At 41.1% G+C, this 17,212-nt stretch overlaps 1 protein-coding gene across 1 annotated transcript; it reads left to right on the top strand.

The window, feature by feature from the left end:
* Positions 1 to 5,260: 5,260 nt before the first annotated feature.
* Positions 5,261 to 16,316, top strand: LOC120834679 (fidgetin-like protein 2). Its single transcript, XM_040202814.2, has 3 exons — positions 5,261 to 5,486; positions 6,227 to 6,436; positions 12,468 to 16,316. Exons 2-3 carry the CDS (start codon positions 6,412 to 6,414, stop codon positions 13,619 to 13,621), a joined length of 1,179 nt encoding a protein of 392 aa, XP_040058748.1. The 5' UTR covers positions 5,261 to 5,486; positions 6,227 to 6,411; the 3' UTR covers positions 13,622 to 16,316.
* Positions 16,317 to 17,212: the final 896 nt, after the last annotated feature.

Below are 17,212 nucleotides of genomic sequence, written 5' to 3'. Positions count from 1 at the left end.
GTACAGACGGTTGGTGAGTGAATAAGACATAACTTCAATATATTTGTAACGCTGCCATCTAGAAACCTGCCAGAGAAGCTGGCTGCTCGCAGACGAGGCCCCCGCTTCCATGGTGCTCTTTCTGCAGCTTTGTAATACAGCGTTGGACAACTGTGGGGGGGTTGTTACGGTTTTTAAAAATGATTAGTTCAACAATGAAGATATTCTCTGTTGTTGCTGCTCTTAGGTGAAGCCTACAGGGGGCATCCCATAATTATCCCATAATGCATTGGGTCAAGTCTGCTGACAGATCAGATGCTCTGTTGCTGATCTCAGAGGTCACACACAACAGAATAACGTGACACTCAGCCTACCAAGTATCATGTAGATCTGTTTGGAAAGCAACCAAAATAATACTGTTGTGAGTGGAATAAATGACATGTTGATCATCATTTGCACTTGGATATTATTGTTAAAAATAAAAAATAAAGGTTAAAAATTGTTAGTTACATCTTATTTGGCAACTGTAATGAAATCTTTTTTTATCTGTGTCGGCTACAATGTTTATTTGTTCCCCTGATCCTAAAAGGCCTAAAAGAGCAAAATTCCAAAGCAAAAATTCAAATTCACAATAATACCTGAGATTTGATTTACTTATTTTATTTCTTTATTTCTTATTTTCTTTTGTATCCGTTGTTGTTGTTTTGTATCTTTTGTATTCCTGCATGGAAAATACTGAAGCGTTTATATTCTTGACAGGGAAAAAACAAAAGAAAATGATTGTTCATTGCATTTCTGAAGGTATACATACATCATTAAGGAGATCAGACAGACCAAAATAGTAAAAATAACTTGGATGTCAAATGGTTGTAAAACGAATAGGAAGTGGCCATGTATGGAGTCAGTCCTGCTTGGGATATAAATAGAGGAACGGAAGTTCAAATCACATATTAATAGAGAGTAGGGAAATGAGTAGACTAAATAACTTAATAACATGTTTTTAAATCTGTTTAAAATAATTTAGAGTATCTATTATTGGATTACCTATTTAGTCAAGGAATACATTTTAGAAATCTTTAAAGTTAAGTTATTTCTGTCCAAAAATGTGCAAGCAATTCATTTTTAAATTTGTTGTTAGGTATCAATGTTTAAAAACACTTCTATGCCTCACATTACACATTTCTTTTAAAATGGTGGCTGCGCAAAATTGGCACACTTGAATATGACCGAGCCATTGTAACTATTATCACTAAGACCTGTCATTTCTCTATGAATAGTAAAAAGGTCTATTCATCTTAAAGAGGCATTTGAATCAAATCAAGTTTTGTGTTTTAATCTCCAACATTTAAAATGAAAGGAATACAAATATAAACAATAATTAGGTCACAACAATCAAATATATAGTACATACATATACATGACAGTGTAGGCCTCCTACAAACTGAAATACAAAATTGTTGGTCATGTGTAAGCTCCAACCAAAACAACCAGTTTGTCTTCTTTTCCTTTCCTACGCTTCTATTTGACTGAGCTGTTGTCCTCTTTTCTCACTGAACAGGGGGGGCTCTCAGCTCGTCCCTCCCCTCCATCAATCTCTGTCATAAATCTGTCAAGCGGAGAGAAAGGCAACTGCTGAATACAGATTTGTCAGCAATTAATCTAACCTCTATTACTAGACTTGGATATTGTGTTCTCTATACCAGAGAACAATAAGCCACTCTAACATGGAGCACCGTGCTGCATCTGTGTGTGGTGTGCAATCCTGTGTGTGTGCAAGAGGGAAAGCACATGTGTGTGCGTGTGTGTGTGGGCGCATGCAGTAAGCTTCTTTAGTAGGCGTTTCAACTGTTTTGTCAATTAAATATAAAACCGTACACACAACCGTCACTATTTTCTTGCATAGCATTATTCGATTACGTTTTATTGCCAGTTTTTTAAAAATTACACAACAGTTAAAGCTTTTAGCATAGTTACCGGTTATTTAACATCATCTACAATTTGCCAAATGAGGCTGAGTATTTCATCTTCTGCACATGAGGAAAATGTAGAACACATAATGAATAAGTATGTGTGTACACGTTTGCTGGTGTATGTGTGTGTGTGTGTGCGCGCGCGTGCGTGCGTGCGTGTGTGTGTGCATATCAATGTGCTATTTAAAGGCCTCATTGATTTTCTTAAGGATGCAAATTAAAGTCAATATCATGTTTCCTCGACAAGAACCCAACAAAATCATCTACATTGCGAATAATGTTGGGATGTCTTTATTCCTGCATCGTCCTCTACATTTCTATCAAAAGTGCTTGTGTATATATATTTGTTTTTCCAACAAAACCCATGAAAATAATAAAAATAACATCTCATTATCCTTGCTCTCAACTTTGACCTTCCTACCATGATGACATACATATTTAAAGTCAGCTCACACATGTATACTATACATATACGTATACTACAGTTTGTAGTAAAACATGCTGAGCACTGTACTTTGTAGCAAATGTAACTAAACAGAAGTAGATTGAAGATTTGTTGGGGACTATTTTCAACCTTGGATTAATACAAATGTGGTGCTCTAGCAAGTATGTGTAGCAGATAGACATGTATCCATGTCGGTCTGACTCACTGGTGTGTTTTTAATAGCTTTTGAGCAACAATATAACTCTAAAGCAGAGAGGAATAACATAAAATCATTCATAAAGTGAAAAAGCACTTGTGTCATTGCCTGTGGGAAACAATACACCCATTTCCTGTTCTTTTTCCAAAGATGTCCTGTTCCTGTTTTTCCCTCCTTAACCACTACTCTCTCTATGCTGCTCTCCCTTATTTGATGTACATATAAGCATGATTTAATATATAGGAAGGAACATTGTTATCTGAAGCTACAGAATCGTTTGGTTTTAGAAGCTATGGGTCTTTGTTTCCTCCCGACGAACCTCTTCCCAAGTACACACACACACACACACACTCACATAATTATCATTACTGGGACAGTTCAGTGGAGCAGTAGGTCAGTGCTCAGCTGCTTGAGACTGAATTAGAGTGCCAAACAGCTGAGCTTCTCTGGGGTGCTATCATGTGACCTACCCCACCTACGGGGGCCAAAGGGACCCACGTGTAGAGTTACCATGTCCTGTTTCCAGCAGGCCGACATGTGTGTGCGTGTGTGTGTGTTTGTGTGAAAATCTGTTTCCCTTTGTGCTGTACCTGTTCCGGTAGTTTAGATGTAAGGGGAGTGACTCTCTTGTGCCTCTGCCAGTACATGTGCTCTCCAACCTGCTGATAGCTGTGCACTTCTGTTCATCGGCAGCACGCACTCTGTGGCAGTGTGGCTTCATCCCCACGGCTGCGTTGCCATTATAAAACAAGTACAATCTTTTGGCCACAAAACAAGGGGATTTAGAAGCGTTACTAAAAGTCAAGTAAGGAAACTCCGGGGTCACCTCTTAGTGTGGACAGACGTAACCGAATATATACGATAAAGTAGACACCTGCGTTTACCAAGTCATTAGGTCTTAGCAGTCACGATGTGTCCTGATATCCAGTTTATTCAAAAGTATTTGATGTCTATGAGAGAAATAGAGCTAGACTTGCAGCCTTGTAAATGAGTTAAAAAAACTCCAAAAATATGTCCACAAAATATGAGTGTTTAGTATACAGTATTAGAGGTGTGACGTATCAATCACAACCTTTTACACCTTCTGTTTTCACCGGCCCCACATACACGGTGTATGTGAATAGACATGATATTCATTGGGAATCATACTGTCACACCTTGGTGGGGGGGGGGGGGGGGAATCCTTTTTTTGTTGCAAAATACAGATTTTAAACATAAAGGTACTAGTGGAGGTAGTCTCACTGACCCGCTTTGGGCCACACGGATAGAAGGGGGGAGGAAGGGGAGACCACATCTGGGGGCTTCACCTCGGCAGTGAGTTTGTATCAAACAGCCTATTTTATCTATGATGAAAAGAAAAGCCCCCACAGCACATTTAGCATTGTTTAGATGTATTGTTTCCTGGCCGACACAAAAACAGCGTGGATTTTTTCAGTGTTCGTCAGCAGAGCAAGTAAGGGAGAAAGAGCTGAGCACTGCATTATTCATTACTGCTCACCTGATGAAAGGTTCTGTAACAAATCTTAACCCTCCACTTCTTCATGGGCCAAAAATACATGGTACTCTCAGACGTTAGTCGACTAGACTTTATGACTTGATGACCCTAGTTCCAGTAATCAGAAAGCCCAAAAACAACTAGGTTGGTTAAAAAAAATTTGGTTTAAATGTTTTGTATGAAAGCTATTATTGAAACCATGGTCATGCAATTATGTTTCAATAAAACAAAAGGAAAATTACAGCTTGAGCTGCAAAAGACCCCCTTCTAAAACACAGCTCACACATGTCAGACATGTGCCGGTGGGTGTGTGCGTGTGTGTGTGCACGTGTGTCTGTGCATGAGTGCGTACGTGTGTGAGTGTGTGTATGTGTATGTTTAGGGCCAACAGCAGAGGCAGTGTGTCCTACGGGGCCGTGGCTGTTTACAGCATAGTAACATGAGGAGTGGCCCAGCTCGTCCTGCCTACTGCTTACTCCAGAACTCTAAATGCAGAACCACAGCTGTGTTTCTATATGTATGAGGGACTAAGCAGCAAAATAACGGCTGAAGTGAAAGATTTAAATGAGCCCCTGGAAAGAAAACGATATCAAAACAGCATTATCATTTATATCAATATCAGATAGTCATAAATGAAGAAGACGGTAAAGTAATTTACCCTTCTTAGTGAAAGGGTTGAGGTCAATGTGGAGGTCATTTACTGCTGCCCATGCATAGTGTGAGTGTGTGTGTATAAAGGGGGATGGGTACCACAAGAATTAGGTAATATTGACATGGTTGTTTCAACTCCACCCTCCCAGCACCACTAAGATCAATCTATCAGATCAATAGAAGTCATTGAAAATAACTGAACTTCTCATGTGTTCACTGAAGGGGAAAATTCACTATTTTTCAGTAGCTTGTGGCACATATGCTCATTCATCGCACTAAAGGGCCACAATAAGCATCTGCACTTTTCACAAGATCATACGAAAAATGCATACATGCAGAAATTCTTCCATGCACAAACGCACGCACACACAGCAGGGGAAAACAGGCGGTGCTGTGACACTGCATGATTGGTCACTTTTTCCCTCTTTCTCCCTTCCTGCTGAAATAGTTTTAACAAAAGACAAGGAGAAGGAGGAGGGGGAAGGGTGGCGAGCTTGGGGGAGGGGATGTATGTGCTGCTCTGTTGTCACTGGGCGAGAGGGGGGAGGGAAAAGGGAGCTGGAGGGCGAGCGAGGGAGTGCAGGAGAGAAGGATAGAGTCCCAGAAGAGAGTACAAGCCGCTCACATGCACACACACACACACACACAAACACAAACAAGACTCACGCACACATTTATGTCAGCTCCCCTGATGTACATGGATTACTTTCCAAATTGAACCACTCAACAAGCAGATCAGGGCATGATCAGGTCTGTACAAATTTGCTCACTTGCTGAAAAAGATTTTGCATGTATCTCCTTTGAGCAGTAATGACATTTTCTCTCCAGCTTCTTGGACATTCCTGTCATCTGAAATATTCTATATTCTCTATTTATGTGTGAAATGCCCTCTTTTTGGAGCTGTTTCCTCATCTGTACTTGCAGTCGTGTGTGATATATGTAGAACCAGGTTGCATGTCTATGCACAGTCATTATTCATTTTGTGTAAATGTATTCTATGTTAGACATGATGAGACTACAAGATCCCTCTTCCTGTTGTGGTTTGTATTGTTTGTGTTGAAACATGTAAAGCTTCAAAGAAGTAGGAACTTGTCTCCGCTTGCCGTGTGGTTTTGTGGTCAGTGAGTAAAAGCCCCCTTTCTCTGTCAGGGCATTTAGCTTCAAACTCTGTGTTGATCAGTAGCTCTGCACGTGTGTAAACATAAACAGACAGAAATACTGAGGAAAGCATACGTGAGCACATGAAAAGCTCTATATTTATTTATCTACTTAAGTATTTCCAAAAATGTTATTTTTATAATATAGTCTTTTTAATAGGGAAGTCAATATGTAACACACTTTTTGGATTATCTGAACTTCAAAAATGTATAATTCTCTCAAAATGTTCCCACGTTTAAGCTTTTAGTGGCTGCTACTAAAACAAACATCAGTTCTCAGTCACCGTGCCTTGTGGCTCTGACACTTGCATGTGTGTGTTCTTCCGTTGGCAGCGTCTCGGAGCGGTGTAAAACTGTGAAATGAACCATGGAGGGGTCCAAGCGGCCAGTCACTAGCCGATCCAACAGCCGCACAACCACTAGCAGCAGGGGAAGTCCGAGGAGGACCCACAGCATGCAGCTTGGCCCTCACTAGCACCAAGTGGACCTCTCCTCTCACCTGGGGCCGGGGCTGCAGAATGCTCAGTCCTGTCACCCCATACAGTGAGTCTGCACTTCTTTTTCCTTGTTATCTTTAATGTTGGAACTTTGTTGTAGAGCCGTGTCCACGGGTGGATTTATTTGGCGTGTTGTTGAACAGTTCCAGCACGATGGGTTTGAGTCTGTTTTTCCCGAACAGCTTCTTCTCCTTCTGGCTCCTCTTTTGTTCAGGACTGATCTCCTGTGTCTCAGCAGAGGGAGGTGAGGGGTTTTGGGGTCTCTGAGAAGTCATTTTGAGAAGGCCAATATGCCAATGACTTTAACAGCTGAGTCTGGAGGCTTTGCATTGAGGAATTTCACAGAAAACAGTTCAGTCAATGTTTTTTCAGAACCCTGCATGTAAATATACTGGAGTAACAATTTGCCAAAGCACCACTGTCTGTCAAAGAGCAACATGAACAACATAACATATTTTATTATTATTTTCAATAATAGCCCTTGATGTTCGGGGGGACAACCTAACTGTGTCTTTATCTAAATTGAAAAATGTGTGCAACATTAGTGTGTAAAAACAGATTAAATGTGACACATTGCAGGAGAGGCCTCACTTGTATATGTGCTTATCATAGGAGGTTGCTATCCGGGCTGATTTATATCCTTATATTGATTGACCAGGGTATTGATTAGGCCAAGCTTTAACAGGATTACAACGCTAACCTGATTGGAATAATGCAACAGGAATTGACTATTCCAAAGAGCTACCAACACATATACAGAGACACTGGAAAACAGAAAAGAAGGAAAGAGTTTTCTGAGCGGACGGAGGTTTTAGTAACGTACATCCGTCAAATTCCTCTCTCAAAAAGACTCACAGCTTCTCGTTAAATTTTCCAGCAAAGATTTAAATAGACACAACCCTATGAAGCGTATATTTTTTACAACCACAACGGCTTGAATGAATGAAGAGCACGCACACATACACACATGCACACACACACACACACACACACACACACTCTCAAACTGGTAAACATCCCAGTCAGCTACATCTCATTACAGTCTTTGTCCGTAATGATGATGAGCAGTTTTAGCCCTTTTTAGCTTTCAGTTACCCGGATGAAACGACCCAGTGAATGAAAGACAAATCGTTAGTAACTTGGTGTCAGCAGCTACTCATTAGTCCTGTATAGAGGGACAAATAAACATCACCCTCCATTCACACACACACACACACACACACACACACACACACACACACACACACACACGCACACACATTAGTCCTTCATAGTAATCATGACAGCTTGTTAAGCAAATTGTAGCACACCTTAGATCCTCATTAGGTGTTATAGTAAAGACTTGCCCTGCTGCTGGTTGTAAAATGACAGAGAAAGAGCAAAGTGAAGGGCAGATGGAGGGGACGTGACGAGGGACTGGTCAGCTGCGGCCTGATATATGAGTGGACACAATAAGCAAAGAGGGGCCAGGCCACCCTCTGCCACATGTGTGTGAGCTAAAGGAGCGGGGGAGGGTAAAACTGACCACACAGGCTCGGACACATGGTCCCCTTTCTCTCTACAGCCAAGCAGAGAAAGAGTGAGGCTCAAGAAGGAAAGGCTATTTTACTTTTAATCAGAGTAAAAGGAAAAGTAAAATGATTTAGTGAGAGGAAAAGGAGCATCAAATTGCATAAAAACGTAGAATAGTTTCTCGGTGCGAGGTAAATATGTGTCATGTGTCTGAAGGACAAAAGCTGCATTCTGACTTAAATGGTGGTGTGATTTGTAGTTTATTTTAGGTGAAAGATGTGCAAAATCTGAATCAGATATGGAACAGAAGTTGATTGGCTGACGGCCTGGTGGACTGTGCAGGCCTGGGGAAAAGGGGGAAGGGGAAAGAGGACAGAGGGTATCCTCAGTAAAACCAATTTCCCACTGGCTATAGCACTTACACTATGGCCACTTCTTACATAACAACCCACATTTACTCTGTAAGCAGGGAAGAGTGTGTGAAGTCCTTTGTCCATTTCCACAATAATCTTCATCTTCAATCTTCATCCCATTTCTCTTCTGATGTGTTCGGCATTGATCTTAGAAGCAGTGGTGTGAATAAGCTCTAACTAAACCAAATTGCCCAATAATGTGCAAACAGCTGATAGGGTCATTTATCAGCGCTGTGAGTATGCCTGTTCTCTCCCTCCCCACCTTTAGCTGCAGAGTGGCCAGTGCATGTTGAGCGTATGGAGAGGATATGTGCTCTGTACGTAGATCTCAGGTTAGATTCCTGGCATTCCAGCTGCCTGACTCAACCGATAGATAACCAGCAGCTCCTCTGCCTGTTGGCCAGCTGGAGCCACACATTGCACAAAAAGCACAACATAGGAGTTCGCTTGAGTCTGTGTGTGCCTCTAGGTGTGCGTATATCTGAGGGAATGTTAGTGTTTGTTTACCGTGAGGGGGGTAAAAAGCTCTGACTGGGAAGGATTCCGCTTGAGAAGCGTGTTTTTGAGTTTTCACTCCCCGGCAAGCCTCCTCTGATGCCTCACAACCCCCAAATCCCCATTCCTGTTAGCCCCTTCCCCCACACGTACTTTCATCTAATTAACCCCTAATTACTCATACTGACCATGCAGTGGACCACGAGTCAAGCTAGCCTCCCCTGACACACAGAAAACAGCCATGACTTGCATTATTGTGTTTCCTTGAAGGACAAAACAATTTGATGCACGTGTTAATCATGCTATAAAAATCCTATAAATGTGTTGCTGGAGGCTGTTGACAGCTCATCAGAGAGTAACAGTCCATCTCTTTATTGCGTGGATCGGGCTTCTTTTTACACGCTATTGCCCCCTTGTACACATTTTGCTTTGTGGTGAAACATGAAGCCATGTAGCAATGATGTATAGGTCTTGATTAGGATTGAGGAGCTTAATGCTGTGATTTTACATCACTTCCTTCCGTATGTAGCTCAAATTCGACTTACTTGCTTGTGTCAATTAGTTACACACACACAGACAAGCACTTTTAAGTGTTATATTCATAGCAGCTATCACTTACTGTGGTGTTTCGGAGAAATGTGAACTTACCTCCTCTAACAACATCTATACGAAACTACATGAAATGTCTGCAGCATTGGTGCTTGGGATCTTAGTGTTTCCTTCTAGCCTTGTTGTTCCAGATCCCCTCTTTTTGAACGGCTTCCGACCGAATTATTCATCAATTCAAAGTATCAACCCACCGGGGGCAATACGTATGGTGTGTACCCTTTTTTTGCCGAGGTACAAAGGATTAGGCATTCCCATTCATTTAAATGAGAGAATGATCCCACCACATGGTATTACTCATGCAGTGTAACTTTATCACAATATGTTTCAATAGGTTGTTGCAGGAGTGAGGTTTGTAACTGCCCCCCGTGCTAATAATTTAACCGTACATTGTATGTTTATCTTTATTACAGTGGCATTTGACTGCGATGTTCTCAACTTCATGTCACAAGATCACTTAACATTAGATGTTGCCCCATTTAACTGATTGTAAACTGTACAGCAGTGATCAGTTAAATCCTTCTCAATTCATCTTATCCAGCAACCAAACTGCTGCAGGAATGATGTTGATCACCAGTATGATAATCACAATAATTAAGGAAAGCTGTCAGAGCACAAAGTGGGCTTAGAAATCATCTTTGTCTCTTGGTAGGCCAAGCATGGCCAAGAATAGAAGCCAACATGCGGTGCTAGAGCAGAGTTGGGGCTCCTTCACTCATCCCTCCCAATGCCAAAACCCGCTCCCCAATATCTGTATAGACACACGGATGTCTAATGCCACATCACGCGTTAACAGTAAAATCCTATTTCCCTGTAAATGTAAGTGTCACTTTCAAGAAGCAATCTAGGTCTTAGAACCAATTTTGTCTATAATAATAAAGCATCTGGAATGGGGATTTTATGTGAACATAACTAGCTAGATGCACACATGCATATATGGATCACAAGATAAAGAAAGCAGTTACGGTACAATACATATAAATACATTTTAAATAAAGTTACTGTATGTAGTTTTATCTGTAGCTGCCCATATGTTTGAAATATACAAAAGCAGTAGGTCCTGTTTCAAACAGTCATTTTTGTAGCCATACTGATTTGTAACTACTAGATAATGTATATAAATATTTAAAAATCCATTGAAGAATCGAGGAAAACTATAGTTTTGTTGTACGACCTTGGGGTAAAGCTTTTATCAAAGTAACAAGCTTACAGCCAACATAAGTGGTGACAACCCAGATTTAAAAGCATCACACCTTTAATTCTTGTCCACAATTCTTGTCCACAATTGTCGCATGAACTCCCACAAGCCTTGTGTGCTCTAATCCTTCATTAGTCTCATTTAATTGGTTCTTAACCCGTCAAGACCGTCTCCAGTTCACTGTTCCATCATATGATCTCAGAAAGATCCTCAGTTTTCACATTATCTCGCTGCATTTTGATGAGTATTCCAGCTATATTTATCTCTCTAATGGTCTCTCATTCATTTGTGTAATTTATACAGAGGCATCAGTATTAACTTGATACCTCATTTAACCACGATCAGGAAGGGATATTGGTATCCTCACGTAGGGAAAAATGCAATAATTACGGTTGCGGGAGCGGATAAACACTCCCTCTTCAGAAGATGTTGTGAAGGACTCTCGTTTATTCTTTCTTCAGAAGAACCTTTTGGGGCTTGGATATTGACGACTGAGCCCTTTGACTGAAGGGAAATCTTTGCAACAGTTGCTTCATAGAAGGCATTGGGTTGGGGTTTAGCGGGCTTAGACCCACTTACTAATTCTACCATGATCTGTAGATTACTGAAGAATTCCTGTCTGATTATCAACAATTAGAATAATTGTTATTTGCAACCTTAGTCTCAAATCAAAGCAGCAACACAGCAGACAACCACAACACATTTCCTATGACGGCAAGACAATCATCCATGGTATATGTGATAATATCATGTCAGACTGAGGAGATGATTCCTTGAAAGGGACAGATAATAACAATTATTATGTACTTTAATCAAAAGTCACAATATAATTTTGAATATTTAAAACTTAAATGAGATGTATAAAAAACTGTTAAATCAATCGAAAGCAAAAAGACAGAAATAGAATGTATCAAGATTTTTGAGATATTTCAAACAAGCATACCAACAGAGGCCCTATTTGTCCTTTCCTGTTGGTCAAACTGAAACCAAAGCAGACACTTTTTCCTCTGTGCTGTAAGAGGGAAACCCCTCAGGCTCAAGCCTGGGATTGGGACAGTTTAATAATACTCTGCAATGCATGGAATGTCACCCTAATGCCAGTTCAAAAAGAAAAAGCCTGCAAAAGCCAATCAAAGCCCACAACCACTGAACCGGTGGATAACTTGTCTGTGTAAACGTTCATATAATCACACAAGGCACATGTGACATCTGACTTCTTCTACTGCTCAATTAGACACTTTTCTATGTGTTCATAGATGTAGTGGTCCATTCTCCCTGTAGAGTAAAATGTTTCCCCTCGCCCCCCCCCCCCCCCCCCCGGCTCCACCCACGCACACGCACCTCCTATTCCCCCTGTCCAGCAAACCCCTGAGGTTTGGGCTGAATTAGATCACACGCTCAGTGGGGGTGGCTTTGTGGACTAAGAGAGTCACAGAGACACAACAATGGCCCTAATGTGCGTGAGGAAAATGTAGAGGGCAGCTCGCAGGCTGATGGAGGCTTATCGTTGTGGAGACCAGGCTGGAGGCTATGTTGCCGGCTTCATTTAGAGATTAGAGCAGTTGTCCCCTGCTTGGATGAGACCGTGTAGAAGAGCACAGGCTAACCATTGACATGATTTTGGTGAAAGGGTCAGCTAGCCTTTATGATTACGAGAGATGATATTCATCCCCCTGATTCATAATGTGCCTTTTGAGTTTTGGATGACAGAACAGGAGAAGTACCTCAAATATCAGGTCCAGAAAAAAAACCTTACTCTATATACTATACTGTATGTTTTTGTAAATTAAAACACTTGAAACTTAATTTCACGTTTGTGTGGACTAATTCAGCTGTGGCCTTATTTCTGACAGGTCTGTTGAAGATGCACTGGTCCCCGGAGCACGCCGCCCCCTTATCTCAGTGGCCTGAGCAGCACCTGGATGTCACCTCTACCACTTCACCGCCGTCTGCCCACAAACACGACCCCTACTCTGCAGCTGGTCGCCGGAGCTATGCCCCTGCAGGTTACCCGTGGGCCAGTGATGACATATCAGCCTTAACTGCTTCTTCTCTGCTCAAACGCTATGCTGAGAAGTATTCAGGGCTGGAGCTGTCCTATGAACGCCCTCCCACAGGGGCCTACTCGGAGCCTGGAACTTTCATGAAAACTGAATCTGAGCCATGGGCTCTGGTTCAGGGCATGGACTGTTACCCTGGACTAGAGGCATTAACCGGCACCAAGGTAGGCTCTGCATCTGTGGGCATCCCAGCCACAGGAAGTGTGACGGTGGTGAGCAGCAACTTGCCGTCTGAGCCGGGCTACAGTGGTGCTGGCTCCTGCAATGCCCCGTCATCTCAGGAATACCCTCCCGCATACAACAGCACCTACCTGTCTTCAGGGTACTGCCCTCAGCCCAGCCCAGCACTTCCCCCTGCCCCTCTGCACTCATTGCAGGCCACATCCACTCTAGTGCCCAACTACAGTGCCAGTACTCCTATTTACAACTACCCTGCAGGGTGCTACCCCCAAACCAGCCTGTCCTCCGGATACAGCCACCACAGTGCCTCCTACCTGCCCCCTGGGATTAGTGCCCCCACTCCTCTGGCCCCACGGCCCACCATGGTGGGGGGCAGTTACAGCTACCCGTCTCACGGCCTCGGAGGGAGCTCTGAGGGAGGTGTGCCACTGAAACGCAAGGCCTTTGAGATGGCAGAGGACGGACAGGAGGGGTCGGAGGTGGAGGGATCGCGCTACAGAAAGTATGGAAACAGCCATAGCAAAGGTCACGGCAACGGGCACGGCAATGGTTACGATATGAGCGTGACGGCCCCAGACCCACAGGCCTACAAATCTGGGAAGCCCATGATGTCACCCCCTTATGGCGGGGCAGGAGACTACAGCCCACCATCAGGCCTAGCAGGGGAGAGTGTGTCAGGGGAGCACTCCTTCCCCCAGCAACAGAGAATGTCCGTGAAGATACCTGCATCGCACATACGATCCGAAGACCCCGCCGCGGGGCGCTGAAAGCACTGGTCGGCATTTGAGAGGATTCACTCACACTTTGAAATCCAACCAGTTCTTGATCTAGACGGACTTTGGTCGAAATTGGATCGCCGATGATTTAATTTCACTTTTGAACAAGAGGGTCCAGGACTAGTATTTCTTGTGTATCTTTAACATTTTCATTATTCATGTTTTTCCAAAGATTCACAGGGGCATTTTGCCTGCTGAGGTTAGGGTAAGACTTAAGGGTGAGGTTAAGACACTCACTACATAAATAGAGCCAAGACAGTCTAAACGTGTGAGTGTCTGTTTCTCTCAGGATCCTATTTATTTGCTCCGGCTACTGCGGCGGCAGCACTGCATCCGCGATGTTGCTGTTGTGAAAGTTAGGTGTAATTATTTGTGGACGTTATGTATGAAAAAGGCTTTTGACTGCAGTGCACGTTCTACCACACCATGAAAATCATTACCGACCAAAAAGTAAGGAACGCAATAACTGAAATGGTGAAATCAGAAATCACCATAATCCTTCAGCACAATCACTGCTACTTTACACAGCTGACTCCAAGGCGTCGAGAAATGAATGTTTCCCTGCTCGTGCCTCGGTTTGCCCTCACCTTCACTCATTGTTGACATGTTTCAGTTTCCATAAGGCCCTTTTTTCATGTTCTTTATCTTATTCTATTTGTTGTCCTGCTTCCTGTTCTAAACCCTTTACATTGCTGAACAACTTTTGTTTTCCAGTTCATACTTAAGAAGCTGCTTATCAAATGATTACCTACAATACATGAAGCCGCCCCTTAAAATAGTTTTGATTGTATTTAGCATTCATACCAGGATGGCATAAGAGTATATTCACATCATCTTCAAAGAATGTTGTTTACTTGTAGATGTTTGTTGATCCTAAAACGACATCTGCAAATAAGGTTGCAGCTCACACATTTAAATTGCAACTATTACAATAAATAATGACAACACAAATCAACAGAACAAAAAAAAAAAAAAAAAACTTCAGCAGTGTGAATTCAGCTAAAATTCAGTGAATTGTTTAAAGGTTCGAAAGCCTTTTTGTTACTTTTGTTTGGGTGCACAGACCAAACTAAGAAGATCGCGATTCTAAAATTACATTCTTTCTTTTTCTCTTTACTTTTGCCTCTGAAAAGGATGATTTATAGTCGTGTTATTGAATACTCAGGAAGAATATTGTTACCTCAGAATGATGAAATAAGAATGTATGTTATTACCTTTGGTGTTTGTAGGGAGCTTTATGGAGAAAGATGAAAATGGAGCCATGGCTTTTATTAAGAGCAAACATACTCTGAAATCTTCAGGGAAACAAAGAACTTACAAGGCCTTGATACTAACAGTTGAAAACACACGCACACACACACAAACAAACACACACACACACATGACACACACGCACACAACAAACGCACACACACTGCTTCTTAGCTCTGGGAAAATAAAACTTGAGGTTTTTGTACAAAGGCCTTTTGAATGTAATTCAGATATTTTTTTTAATAAGGACAATACCTGCCGTAATGTACATCAATAATGTTTTTAGATATATGAAACATATTTTCTTCATGTATAGATGTAATTCTCTTATAGGTTTTGGTGGAAATGAAAGACATGTTAAGTGTTAGGATAGTTAGCAGTGGGGAAACAGTGTTAGAGGACAAACTGTCAAAATGTCAAAATAAAGCACTCCTGATTAACAACTGTTGAGACATACACATATTACAGTATATGCTCCTTAGTAGGTTTGTTTATTAAATGTCTTAATAATTCATCTTCATTTTTTAATATCAGTTGTATAAAACCATTTGAAACAGTGTGCCCAGTTAATCAGCTTGATTTGAGCTCAAATATGAAATATCAATTGACAACATGAAGGGAGAGTTTAAAGAAATATGTGCACTGTCAGAAGATATGTAGAGAACTGTAAAGTTGTAGCTTTGTTACGCAACTCTTCCCTCGCTACATAAACTTTGCTGTACAAATATCTCATTTGCAAAATTAGACAAAACCAAACAAAAAGCATCCCCAGAAAGTGGATCCCCTAAAATAAATAGATTTAGGGTGTAATGCGGCTTCAGACTTAGTCTGGGAAAGTATTTTGATTTGAAATAATCACATTTGTAAAATGGAATTTGCTGAAGAAAAAAATTGTAGCTTCAAAATATGCTGGAGATAAAAAAATGAAAAAGGTTTTACACAAATAAGAATGTTTCCTTACCCCCAGATGTTAAAAGCATTTAAGCGCTTAGCTACAACAATTAGATTAGCTCTTCAATGTCAAACAAAGAATGTGATCCACATTAACTGCAACAACAGTATTCACTGTTTCTTGGTGTAACTCTGATTCATTGAAGTAAGTGGAGTTTAACCAACTGATGGAAAATGGCATTTCAGTAGTAACTTTGTAATTCACTTGTACTTTTGTTGTATCTTGTACATTCTCTGTAACCATTTCTACCTCATTTTGAATACATTGTACATGGAAATATTTATTTCATGACATTTCACATGCCAGTTTAAGGAGCAATGTTTATAATTCTTGACCTGTTATAGTCTACCTCACTAAAGACGATTGTGTCATTTAAATGAAGATATCACAACAACAACAAAAACTTTTTGTCTTATTTCTGTGAATGTTTTGAGGTTTTAGTGTTGTTAGAATTGTCTTAAATATACCATGGTGAGACCCTGACATTTGTTCCAATAGGTTATTATTAACCTATTATTATTTCACTGGTCCATATTTATTAAATGTTCCTAATACTATCCTCTGAGGTTTTCCAGGAACAGGATTTAATGAACCTAGAGCCCTTTAGTCAATAAACAGTAGCTCAGTTTAACCTAATTAAACAAATAAGAGGTAAATTAACCATTCCAAATCTACACTTGCGTTGAAATGGAGCAAATATTTCTAGAAGAGTATTCTGAACAGCAACAAATGATTTTAACTTCATCTAACTCAATAATTTAATCAGTATTCTTAGAAAATAGTCCCCTGATCCATATAATCTCTACAATTTTAAATTTTGAATTATTAAGAAATAATGGATCACCCAAAATTTTAATTTCTCTTTCAAGGATTTAAAAAATGAATATGTTGAGTCTGAATTGTATAACTGGTATGAAATAAGACCATGCGTGTTTGGTCCAGACCCCATTAGAAGCTCAAAAGCGCATAGAATAAAAGAACAGGAAGAGCAGAGAAGATGCTGACCTTCTCCTCTTTGACTCCGCCCTCTTTCCACAGCTTCATTGTGTGGAGGCCGGAGGGCAGGCGCTCGCGTGTGACAGATGTCCAAAACTTTTGTCCTTTCAACCACAGTGAATTCAGGACTGCTGCAAAGTCTGCGTAATTCACAAAACTGTTTTACATACAACTTATCTTTAACTATAATGATGCTTAGCAACAACCGCCAAAAGTCATCTTAAACCTCCACAACCTTCCTGCCATTGGCTATAAACCTGCAATCTTTATTTAAAACTTTTGCTCAGCTTCTAGTCCCATATACTACTCTCATCAGACTCACGTATCATTCTTAACACCTCAGCACAGCACGGCACACCTCAACACAGTTCTTTTCAAAATGT

The sequence above is a fragment of the Gasterosteus aculeatus genome, chromosome 17 (assembly GCF_964276395.1).
Source record: "Gasterosteus aculeatus chromosome 17, fGasAcu3.hap1.1, whole genome shotgun sequence".
Classification (NCBI taxonomy): domain Eukaryota; kingdom Metazoa; phylum Chordata; class Actinopteri; order Perciformes; family Gasterosteidae; genus Gasterosteus; species Gasterosteus aculeatus.
Note: the sequence above shows the minus strand (reverse complement) of the source record. Positions and strands in the feature narration are given on the sequence as shown.